Source organism: Neodiprion virginianus, chromosome 3 (assembly GCF_021901495.1).
Source record: "Neodiprion virginianus isolate iyNeoVirg1 chromosome 3, iyNeoVirg1.1, whole genome shotgun sequence".
NCBI lineage: Eukaryota > Metazoa > Arthropoda > Insecta > Hymenoptera > Diprionidae > Neodiprion > Neodiprion virginianus.
In genome coordinates, this window is record NC_060879.1 from 16,779,973 (window position 1) to 16,792,814 (window position 12,842).

General features: G+C 39.6%; 1 protein-coding gene across 9 annotated transcripts in view; it reads left to right on the forward strand.

Moving 5' to 3' along the window:
• Positions 1 to 12,842, forward strand: part of LOC124300714 (DNA-directed RNA polymerase, mitochondrial) — a 136,234-nt gene that overhangs the window by 19,138 nt on the left and 104,254 nt on the right. For 8 of the 9 annotated variants that reach the window (XR_006907302.1, XR_006907303.1, XR_006907300.1 and 5 more), the window contains exon 3: positions 8,861 to 9,051. The exons of the other annotated variant lie outside the window; for it this stretch is intronic. Coding sequence is in view for 2 of the 8 variants with exons in the window: in XM_046755031.1 (XP_046610987.1) it covers positions 8,861 to 9,051 (191 nt within the window). In the remaining 6 variants the exon portion in view is untranslated. The remainder of the gene's footprint in view (positions 1 to 8,860; positions 9,052 to 12,842) is intronic. 9 annotated transcript variants of the gene reach the window in all.

Here is a 12,842-nt window from a genome sequence, read left to right on the forward strand (position 1 = left end):
CGTAAGATTCCAAACTGTAAACACACTTACAGACATTCTTACAGTTGTGCTCTAGAGGAAGAACAACCTCTTACTCTGCTTCGGACCTCCAACATTCGGCATCAACCGTGATAAGCTTGCTCTCACGACTGATGCTTTGGAACTCACGTGTTCTACTTGCTGCTTGAAGTTGAGTCGGGCATCAAGCATCACTCCCAGGTACTGGATGTACGGTTGCGATGTGATTTCTTGCTCTCCAACTTCCAAACTGATCGTTTCCACTGTTTTTCTACTGGTGATGAGCACTGCTTCGGTCTTGTGTTTGGCTAGTTGCAACTTCACCGTGTCCATCCATTGGTTTATTCGTCTGAACGTGATGTCGAATGCCAGGTTTATTTCCTCAAAGTGCTTAGCGACGATCACCACAGCTACGTCATCTGCATATGCCACCAGCTCGACATTCGTTGGTAATGTCAGTCTCAGTAGGCCATCATACATAATGTTCCGTAACAAAAGTCCCAGAACTGAGCCCTATGGTACACCTCCAGTAATATCATACTGCTTTGGGCCATTCTCCGTGTCATATTTCAGGACCCTATTTCCAAAGTAGCTAGCTACTATCCTGCGCAGGTATCCCGGTACGTTCTTCTCTTCGAGGGCCCGCATGATGCAGTCCCAGTTAGCGGAGTTGAAGGCTTTCTTGATGTCAAGTGTAGCCACGAAGCAGTACTTCTTCGTACCTCCTTTCCATCTTTTCCCTCCGATCGCATCCCTGGCTCTGTTGGCGGCAAGATTGATAGCGTCTAGGGTTGATCGTCCTTTTCGGAATCCACATTGGTTAGGCGCCAGGAGAGGCTCGACCACTGCTTCGATTCTCTGGTGGATTATGCGTTCTAGTATCTTACCTGCTGTGTCCAACATGCAGAGTGGTCGGTAAGATGACGGTTCATCTGGTGGCTTCTTCCCTTTAGGAAGCAGTACAAGTCGTTGTTGCTTTCACTTTCTGGGGTAGGTTCCTTCATCAAGGCATGCGTTGTAAGTCTCTAGGAATAATGCTGGCGCTGCTTTGATAGCTGTTTTCAGCGCTATATTTGGGATTCCGTCCAATTCCGGCGCTTTGTTATTCCCAACACGATTACAGGCTTCCATCAGTTTTTCATAAGTGACAGGTGGAATGTCTTCTTCCTCACACTGCACTAGTGGATAGCTAAACTCACGTTGTTGTAGAAACAACGCAGAAACGATCCTCTGTAAGAGTATCGGGCATGTAGGTGACGGTATTGGCTGGCGTTTCAGGTGGGAAATTACCACTTTATACGGTCTTCCCCATGGGTCCTTTTCCACTTCGTCGATGAGCTCCTTCCAGCAATGTCTCTTGCTGTCTTTGATGGCCTTGTTAAAATTCCGACGTGCCTTTTTGTACTCTGCAACCAGCTTTGCAGAGCTAGGTCGTCGATAGGCACGCTGGGATAGTCTTCTTTTTTTGAGACACTCTGAGTGAAGAACGCTAATGGTGTCGTTCCACCAGTGCATCGAAGGTCTTTGATTCATGCCACGTTTCCGAGGCATGGTAGCGTCGCAAGCCTGGGAAACTCTTCTCATTAGTTCCTTCGTCTTCTCCTCAGCACTTCCAGTGGTGATCGGGTCGCTGTCTAAGGCCACTACCAAGGCACCTGAGTCAAAAAATTTCACTTTCCACCTAACTGTGTTGGTTTGCCTATTTGCTCTTCTGGGATTCTGGCCAGTCGATATTTCCTAGAGTATTGACCTATGGTCGCTGGCTGTATAGGTGTCCATTACTTTCCAACAATAGCTTCCTCTAGTTAAACTGCTGCTAATAAATGTAAGATCGACAATTGAGCTTGCTTCTCCTTTAGTGTACGTTGGTGTATCTCCGATGTTGAGTAGGACCACATCAAGTGTAGCCATAGCCTCGAGTAGTGCTTTTCCCCGTGCATCAGTGACCTTGCTTCCCCAGTCTGCCGCCCAGGAATTGAAATCGCCGGCTATTGCTACGGGAGAGTACTGTCTCGCATCTTCCGTTAGTCGATCAAGGAAATCTGCATATTGTTCAGCCGTGAGACTAGGCGGTGCATAGCAACTGTAGAAACAAATACCGTCCACCCATGCTGCTACAAAACCAGCTTCTCCATTATTGACCGCACTTTGGAATGGAAATTTTTCACAAGACCAGATGACAGCCTTTGCGGTGCTGTCCGATTCCCAAGGTTGGGTGCTCAGGTGTTCGTATGGCTCTGCTATAAGTACTAGATCTAGCTTTAGTTCGCGCATAGTCTGCGTGGGCAAGTCGTGCGCAGCCTCACAGTGATTGAGGTTTAGCTGTAATATCTTCATGCTCGTCTGTTTTGCATCTTCAGATGTGCCTCTTTGAATACCGGGCATCTACTAGTGCCGGCATGGTGGGCGGTATTCTCTATGCCGTGATGTTCAGCACATAGTGCACATCTAGCTGAGTTCTTACAATCAGCTACTTTGTGACCATCTTGTCCGCATTTAATGCATTCTTGACCTGTCTGCCTTGCTGTTACATTGGGCCCCAACATGCCTGAAGTGGCACCATTTGTAGCATTGCGTGGGTCTCTTCACTGATCTTACTCGGCAATTGACCCAACCAATCCTGATCTTGCCATGCTCGCCAAGTACCTTCTGAGCTGTTGGTACTGCCAGTGTTACTAAGGCAGTTTGAGTACCTCTATAGGCCTTACGGATCTTGATTGCCGCAAGTGGTATCTCGCAGTTCTCTGCACCTATCTTTTGCAAAACTGTCTGTATGTCCTCCCTTGTCGTAGTGTCGTCCAGGTCCCGGATATCAAGATCGTCTCGAGGCCCCTGCCTTATGACTTTGGCATCCTGTTTTAGGACCCCTTCAATAGCCCTCTGCAAGGCCTGGCCTTTGTCGGTGCTCTTCTTTGAAAGCGTGATAGCACGTCACCAGTCCTGGTCCTGTTGATCTTCTCTACCGTGGAACAGACCTCGTCACCATGAACTTCCTTTTTGATCCGGCGGAGTATCTCGGTATACTTATCCTTTTCAACTGGACGGATGATCAGTGCATCAGGTCGGGTGAATTTCCGCGGTGTTCTCGGCATATAACCGGCGGGTCCTCCTTTGGTGGTCGCTAGGTGTGCTGCTTTGGAGCCTGTTCCTTGTTTTGTTTCTTCTTGACCTTCCTTGTTTGGACTACTTGCCAGGCAAACGCCTTCTGCTGTCCAACGTTTTTCAGAACCTCGTTTTAAGGAGGATTTTTTCCTGAGTACTTCTTTTTTTTCGCCTGCTTGTCTGTTGAATCAGGAGAATTTCGCTCTTTCCTTTTTCCAGACCTGGTATCGCTTGTATCTCCGGCGTTGGATTCACTGTCATCGCCTTCAGCTCTAGTATCCATTTTTTCCACTACGCCAATGGCTAATTGGCTAGGTGGTAGTGCTGAGGCGTCTGTTCTCTCCGGTGTAACACGGGAAGCGCGCCGTTGTACTTCCTGCCAATCATCATCAAGATTAATGAACCTTTAAAGGGCGTTAGCTACACCGGTTGTTTTGGTCTTTATCTCCTTGTGGATATTGACCTTTGATTGGACGAACTCCTGTAACTCGTTGGTCAGCTTTTCAAAGCGTTCCAGCGCTTGCTTCCTCTTCATCTCAGCGCTTGTTTCAATCGCTGCTTGTTGGACATGAGGCCCGTTTTGACTCTTATATATTTCCTTTAATGTGCTCATACTTTATTTTTACCAGCGCATCGTACGGAGAGGAGCGGGTTGCTATAACTAGGAACGGGTACACCCTCGGAGATATTACTCAGACCTCAGTACTCTGGGGCCTAGTCAACACTTAGCCAGTCCCGGGATACACGTACGGACTGGACTCGCTCGGGGCGGTGCAGATTTCGATGTCTGCACTCACTGCGTAATTCCTGATCAAGGTCCGAGGTGACTGGCTCCTGATCTGCTGCTGTAATTCACACGTCGGCAGAGCAAGCTCACATCAGCCGTGGCCTGCATCGTCGGAAATAATCGACACAGGGTACGGACACTCCCAGTGGGTTACAGCAGAGACCGATCATCGTGTCGGGTCAGTTAGAAATGACACACCCTTTACAGGGGAGTTTTGTCCGCGGGAGCTATTTTATTTCACTCCTACCCTCTGCTCCTAGAAAACTAAGAACAGCGAGCATTCTCCGATTCGCTAGGTGGAGACGCGCCCGGCTGAAACTGCCGTAATCCTGAGGAAATTTCCTATCCGAAACTGCTATGAATAGGCGAGATCCCGGAAATCGTAAAATACCCTATTTTTATAATTTAAAAGAAAATGATGATGATGATGCCGGCACAGTAGGGACTGGAAATAAAAATCTAAAAAAATTAGACATTTTTTTTCTAGTTTCGGAGCTGATTTATGACCATCCAACATGATGTTACATTTAACGACCACCATATGTCGAGGATAACGAAATAATGGAGTTGCCGTCCGTCGTTGTTTTCTATTGTTCCGAAGGGCTGCTGTATTAACAAAAAGAGGAACGAAGATTGAGTAAAACAAGCAAGCCCGGAATTGAATTGACGTGTCGATCAAATATTTAAAATATTGAATCTCTTTCAAAAGTTCTGTCAGTTGAAGTTTCCAGTTTTGTCTTGTTAATAAACGGTGGTTCAAAATGCGTTCCACACGCCAAACACGTAGTTTGAGAGTGTCATCCGGTCTTTCTCTGACATATATACGAGGTATTCCATACCATTTCGACCTCGGTCTGACCCTCGACTCCTCAAATCTGGTTCCCGATTTTTCCTATCATTACTCTCACTCTATCAAGCAATTACAATTGTTTTCAGATTTTTCAATGAAATTTGAGCGCGTCATGAATTTAAAAATTTTTTTTTTTGGAACACCTCGATGGCCGTAATCGAAAAATCTGAAAAAATTCCCAAAAATACAGTGTCAGATATAAAAAATATTGGTGCAAAATTCATAATGCTATGCTCGATTTATCTTACCTGGCATCGCCATCGATTCTGTCGAAGTGGTTCGAGGAACAAACTCGGGAATGGGGAAACATATCAGCAGCTAATGAGCGCTAAATCCCTATTTTAATCCGAATCAATTTTTGTGTGGTGGTCAGCTTATGATTAGAATACTTCAATTTTCTGTCTCCAGTTTTCGTCAAATCGGTCAAGTCATTCACCTGGATTCGTGCTTACAAAAAACTCGTCCTCGCACAAATACACATATACATCCGTTTGTGCAAATACCTGCAATCGATTTCATGGATGATTAAACATATTTCCTATTAGGTTGTTTTCGATTTTTTTGTCAATCGAACCTTACGCAGGAATTAGTTGGTCTTTAGGAACTAATTAGGTGCCCTATTTAAAAATTAGGTGCTCGATTCTGTTACCGATAAAAAAGAATTTACACTCTGAGCTGCTGATGCATGTCATACTAACAGCGCAGGATCTAAAAACGCGGAATATTGGCTCTGGAAAAAATTGTTATTTATTTAAGAGCTTTTAAATAACAGCGCGTAACAATTTTTGATTTTCAATCCTTAGTAAATAATTAAAAAAAAATCCTTCAAATTCATCGCAGTGAATTTTTTTTTACGGCAAAATGTTCAGCGAATTAAGAGCTAACAGGATATGTATGATTTGATTTTTGACCTACTGCCCCCGAAACACCCCCTGTTCCGATTTGTTTCCGATCATCAAAAAACTAACCTGAAAATTCAACGTAGTGAATTCTTTTTTACAAGTCGCACAACATGCTAGTACTCATCATTTTGAATATCTTTTTTCTCTCCTACCATCGCGATTGGGCGTGGATACATCTATAGGGGTTGTGTCCACGACATTGTATCCAACGTATATCAGGAGCTCCTAATTACGTCCTCATTCTCACGTGGCCAAAATTATTGACAACATTTTTTTACTCTTGGGGGGAGGGGGGCAAGCTTTCCGGTAAGCTGGTCCCCCCATTTTCCAAAATTGATTTTCTCGTAACAGGATCAAGTTTAAAAATCGCGGTTTGAGGCATTGCAGAGCTCGTAAATAACTCTTTAATCTATGATTTTTTCAAATTCTTTTGAGTAAGTGGGAGAGGCCAGCTTTACGGAGGTATAATGTTTGTATTGTTCTCAAAATAAGCGGGATTCTGAACTCTATCTGTTTCGTGGGGCGCGTCCTCTTTAATAAAAACGAGGCCGCGTATTTTTTAATTTGGTCACGATTTCCAACTCTAGAAAACAAGGATCTAGGGAATAGGAATAAATGAAATAAACACGTATTTTGAGCCATCAGTTCTATGTTTTATTATGGCTCAGAGAGAAAAATCTTTGAGGTATGAACCTCAGAGAAAAAACCCCTCGCAAATGTTGAATTTACAATGTGTATAGGATATTTATCATATGAAATATATTTCGCACACTGAATTATTTCGGAGGTGAAATCTACGATTATGAGACATTATATATATATGTGTGTGTGTAGTTGTATTGGTTGCTGGTTTCGTTTGAAACATCCGAATTGAATCTCTATATTTATATATAGTTGCGCTGGGCGTCTTGACAGTTTCGTGCAGTATAATCGTGGTAAATGAAGTCGCTGGCGACTTCGTATAAGCATTGCGCTTGTGCTCAGGTATCACCGCTTGATTCGGTGTACCGGAAGGATTACCTTGTGTGAATCCAAGTATGTACAAGCAATCGGTAGATTACTTGCGTCAAGCATTGCGCTTGCTCATTGGTACAACCGGGCTGCGCCGGTGTGCCTGGTGGGACGTACCGCGCTTGTTGTTAGTGTACTTACGAGGTTATTCCGGCTCCCCAGCATGCAACAATCAGGAAGGATTTGAAGATACAAGACACCACAAGATTCGAGTACCGATCGAATTGCAGTGAGACCCCTTAGATTTATCCATCTCTCCGGAAACGCACAGAGAAAAGAAAACCAAAAAGAATGAACGACTGACCCCGAGTCGCTCGACTACTTGACTGACGCGGCCGGGCCCGCGCTATTCCCTCCTCCTTCATGCTCGTCTAAACACATGCAAGACAAAACAGAGAGAGTCTTCAAACGGCTCATAAGAGCGCGCAGTTTATCTTATAAGTCTATGGCCGCGCGACGCATGTGTTCGTATATACACGCGTGAGCGACCATTCGTGCCTGGGCACCTCTGATTATTCGTTCGACCGAACACTATCCATATATGACCCTCAAATTTCTGTACTCCTAAAGGCAACAGAAATATTCAAGGATTTACAAAAATTAAATTTTTCAAAAAATCAAAAATGATAATACATATCAGAAAAAATCATTTTCATGGCGATTTATAAAAATTTGGATGTTTTACTCCAGGTCAAGAAATCAGGACCTATATGGAGATGCCCGTTCATGCTGGAACTCGGATTGGAAAATTTGAATTTTTTTGTTCAAACTCCCATTTTGCACAACCTAATAAACGCAGAAGGATGGGGGTTTGGAAATAGATTAGGGATGGAATGAACCACTCAATCCACGATTTTCAAAACCATCTCTTGAAATTGAATATTGTTTCAAAGCCGCTAAAAAAACGATTTTTCGTCTCTAATTTTGAAATTATCAGTTTGGAAATCATTTCATCTTGTAGGAAATTTCGTAGCAAACAAGAAACGTGTACATTTTTATGCTTACAGCCCTTATTTCGGAATTATTTCAATTAAACTGATTGGAAAACTTTAGTTTTGTACTAGTGGAATTTATTTAATAACTTGCCGTTGGATTCAGCCCAGCGCACATCAATATTCTCAAATTTTATATTTTTTGGGAAATATTCAACAAAACAAACAAAAAAATGAGTTATCCGATTTGGTCAAATCATTAGTAAGAAGCTGCTTGGATGACTGGTCTGAAACACACTTTAATCTGTCAAAAAACGTTTTAAAAGTTATGAAAATTGAGTTTGAGATTTGCAACTTTTTACCTAAGCTTCAAATGATCAATCGAAGAAACGAGAATATGGATATTGAGATACCTTCATTATTTCGAAATTAAATAATTCAAAACTGTCTAAAAATTGAATATTTTTCACAGCAGTTTTCTGTGTGAAAAGTCACCAAAAAAAAAAAAAAAACACCAGGCGGGTGACTCTACGTTAGCAACCGTACGTAAACAACAATTGTGATTGATAGAAAATGGGGCACCTAATTTTTTAATAGTATACGCAATCAGAACCTAAAGAGCACCCAATTCCTGAGTAGACCAATTTTTTTCTACCGCCATTATTTGACGATTTTTCGAAGTGGATATATACTTTTTAAGATAATGAATTCGGGCACTTAATTTTTGAATAGGACACCTAATTAGCATCTAAAGAGCACCTAATTCTTGCGTAAAGCAATTTTTTCCATAGCCAATATTCCGCGTTTTTAGAATATGCGCCGCCAGCATGACATTTCGTCAGCAGCTCAGAATGAAAATTCTTTTTCATCAGTAACGGAATCGAGCACCTAATTTTTAAGAGTGAAAATTCTTTTCTTATAGGTAACGAATCGAGCACCTATTTTTTTATTAGGGCAAATAATTAGCACCTAAAGAGCACCTAATTATGGTATCTGTAATGCTCGATTTTTCCAACATGGTTCTGCTAACATTACAGACGTGAGCTATATTTCGCGTTAGGTCTGTTCATCATTAACTGTTTATCTAATCAACCGATTTAGCTATCGATATAGAAATGATAAGTTGAAAGGGTCGATTAATCAATTCGTTGAAAAAAACTATTAATTCAAAGTACCAATCAATTAATTAATTGAAATTTTGATTAAACTCACGAGTGTGAATTTTCAGAACTTGTTCTAGAGGAGTCAGATAATGATTTACATGATTTTATTATTGCAGTATCCGGTCAGAAAACAACGAATACAAAAGCTACCGTCCAAAAGTTGAACGCTGTCAGTGTATCAAAACTTGCTAATGAGCCTGAGATCAGATTGGATCAAGTTCACAAAATCAACAGTTTAAATAAACTACCGAGTTCCAAGACAGTTGATGCAGAATGTAAGCAAGACATGGAGCAAAAAGAATCCGAGGTATTTCCACTTTTTATACACCTGCATATAGCAATTAGTTGTCAGAAAGTAACACCTTCGTTGATTCCAAACAAATGAAAACTGTCTATGTCTACGCAAAAAACTTTTTGGGCAGATGATCAATCGTGTCTTCATTATGAAGGTTGGCTGTTTAAAAATCGATACATTTTATTCATTTTCTTTACGAGTTAGTCGCACATTGAGTACTCGTTAAATTATTATAATTTTAAGCTAAAACGATCTCATTCAATGTAAAAAAAAATAAAAATACTAAAATTATAATTAAAATTTCAGCTGTCGATGCTGAGTCGATTTCAAGTCGCTTCAAAATAGTAAAAAACTCAATACGGTCGTTGAGTTCCAAACTACGATGGCTGGTTTCATTTCGAAGACTATAGTCTACAAATTTGAAAAAATGATCTTGACCTTGTAGTATTCGTGTTTTTGTAGGATCTTGGAAATGTAGGTCATTAATTTAACAAGTTTTTGCTGTCAACGTTTCGACTCTGATTGGAGTCATCCTCAGGATAATTTAATGCATCTATTGAAAACATCTGATTGTAATACATTGTTGGTACCGGGTCGGAACAACATTATGATATATAATAAGAAATTAGAATAATAATAAAATTAACAATGAACTATGTATATAGAAACAAAGGGACACTAACCTTATATAAAGTAGTCAAATTTTATAAACAGTGAGAAGTAATTTGATGAAATAATAACGCAGTTATGATGTTTATTGTCACTTTTTTCTCACTTTCTTTATGTCCTGTCTCTATGTTTTATTGATAGTTAAAAGGCGATCTGGTCAAAAGGCAACTACTCTGTCTAAAGATCGTTACTGAGAGGGGTTGGAGACAGTGGGTGGGTGGAATATAAACCCTTTGCTTGTGGAGAATGAGTGTGGATGAAAAGAAGAAAGTAAACAAATATGTATATAAACGTGTGAGCTAAGTGGGAGGTCGTTCACATCACACAAATAAGAAGGTCGTACGAATACCTTGTTGATGATTAAAATATAAACAATCAATTTTTCAAATACAACAACATTCTGTTATAAATATTGACGACAGAAAGTTGAAGGATATGAGTAAATAAAATAAACCGTTTCTTACGCCGATTGAACATAGATAAGAAAGAGGAGTGATTAGAGGTGTAACCGTGTGAGATAATTGAGAAGGTCGTTCTTAACCATATGATGAAGAGGTCGTTGAACTGCCTAAGCCTTCATATCCTTGATTAATTTAATATAAATTCCGCTTAATTTTTCAATGTCTTGTCTAAGATTGACAAAATTGGTATGATTGGCGATGTTACACATTTCTAACACTAGTCTATTTTAATATCGAGGTTCTTTATGTAATATCTTAGCATTATCAAAGTCAAAATGGTGGTTTAAGGACATTGCATGTTTTGTTAAAGCCGTATAGTGGTCGTCTGAATCTTTGAAGTTGTTTTTATGTTCATTGATTCTTACATTACGCAACGGCTAGTTTGGCCAATGTATGGCTTTTTGCAATCTTTGCAACAGATTTTATATACTAAGTTTGATTGTTTTTCCAGTGGTAATTTATCTTTCCCTGTATCAAAAAACAAGCTTAAGTCGTTGAAATTTTTTCCTACAAATTGTACGTTGTATTTTTTAAACGTTCTGTTTAGTGATTCAAACAAACCTTTAACGTATGGGATAGAAATAAAGGTTAAGTTGTCTTTATTTGTTGGGTTTAAGGAGTTATTGTTGTCTTGTTCACAGTTTTTTTTGTACCTTTGATTGGTGATTCTATGTAACAGGCCCGGCGGATAATCATTCTTAATTAAGACATCTTTGATTAATTTGAGATTTTTTTCGCGATAACAATTGTTGGCTAATCTTATTCCCCTATCAACTAGATTAATTATTGTGCCGATTTTGTACTATCTGGGATAATGTGAATAGAAGTTCAAATACCGTTCGGACCACGTGATTTTGTGGAACCAATCGGTGTCAATGATGTACGAGTTGTTGATGATTGTTACATCCAAGAAGTTACTTTTGTTATCAAGTTCAATTTCTATTGTGAATTGTAATCTTGGATGAAAGCTGTTGAAGATTTTCAATAGTTGTGGGATCTAATCTTCAGGAACTGCTGTTAATATGTCATCCACATATCTAAGGTAAAACGGTAACGAGAACGGCAGTTTTTTTGTGCAGTGGTCTTCAAGTTCATCCATGACCATGTCTGCTAGTATTGGGGATAAGGGAGAGCCCATTGGTAATCCAAAAATTTGAGAAAATATCTTATCGTCGAATTTGAAAAGAGAAGCATCAAAACATATGTTTAAAGCTAAAAGAAATTGTTCAAGTGGTACAGGAATGTTCGGTGATAGTTCACGCCAACGTTTTTTTATCAAATCAATAACCAAGTTCAACGGTATATTAGTGTAGAGTGATATTACATCTAGGGACACTAAACTGTAATTTGGTGGTAATTTGAATCCCTTGATGGAGTTGACCATATTAAAGCTGTTTATTACATGTGAAGGTGGTCTTTTTAGGCCCATTTTTATCCATGAGTTTAAAGTTTTGGATAATTTGTAAGTTGGACTATCTAAAAAAGACACTATAACTCTCACCGGGACATCAATTTTGTGAATTTTAGGTAAGCCATAAGCTCTAGGTGGCACACTGTTGTTGGTGTAGATACTACGTTTGACTTGTCTGGTGATTAAATTTTTTTGTTGCCAACTATTAATTAGTGTGTTAACCCATTGTTGTAATGTGTACGTGAGGTCATGTTTGACAATTTTATACGTGTTTTCCTCTGATAGTTGTTGTGACATTTTCATTCGGTAGTCATTACGAGTAATACAAACCGTTGCGTTACCTTTGTCAACTTTTAAGACCAACAGACCAGGGTGAGAAGCTCGGAAGTCTTTAATAGCGTTGAGTGCTTTGGTGTTGAATTTACCTGTTATTCGTGGATTGTGTTTAAAGTTGGAAATTTTATTAGAAAAATCAATTCTAGCTCGATTGCGTGACTCAAAAGGAATTTTATGAGCGTAAGATTCAAAATCAGCTATGAGATTAGATGTAGGTATTGCATTGGTTTTTATGGAAATTCCATGTTTTGGTCCCAAACTTATAGTTTCAATAACTTGTGGAGGTATAGTGACATTCGTTAAGTTTACGAACCATTTTGATTTGTCAGAGCTGTTTAGTTTTCTTTCTGAGTTTGATTTTGACTGTAAGAGATTTTTCAACTTTTTAATGTTAGAAGCTTTCATTCTTTGGAATTGTTTTTCTAAGCTGCGATTTTGTGAACTATAGAACTCATTGATCATGTCTAACGGTAATTTTTTTCCTCTAATTGTTTTATCTAGGTTGTCAAGTGTTCTTTGTGTTTTAATGATAGTGGAGTGAGTGTCGCTTATTTCTAGATTTAAAATACTTAATTGAAAACTACGTAGATTGCATTTGAATTTATGTTTATAAATACATGAAATGAAACCTAACCTAATAAGATAAAATTTTGAGAATTTCAAATGTGTAGGCAACAGGTCTTTTTTCTTACACGTAGGTAAAAAGATCCTTCTATTCTTCATTTCTATCAGTTTCTTTGAAGTGGACATCCATCTTCTGAGTAATTTCGTCGTGGTAACGCCATGAATCAAAGAAATGTTATGAACAAAGCCCATCTTTCTCTGTGGCAACTACTTTTGACCAGATCGCCTTTTAACTATCAATAAAACATGGAGACAGGAGATAAAGAATGTAAGAAAAAAGTGACAATAAACATTATAACTGC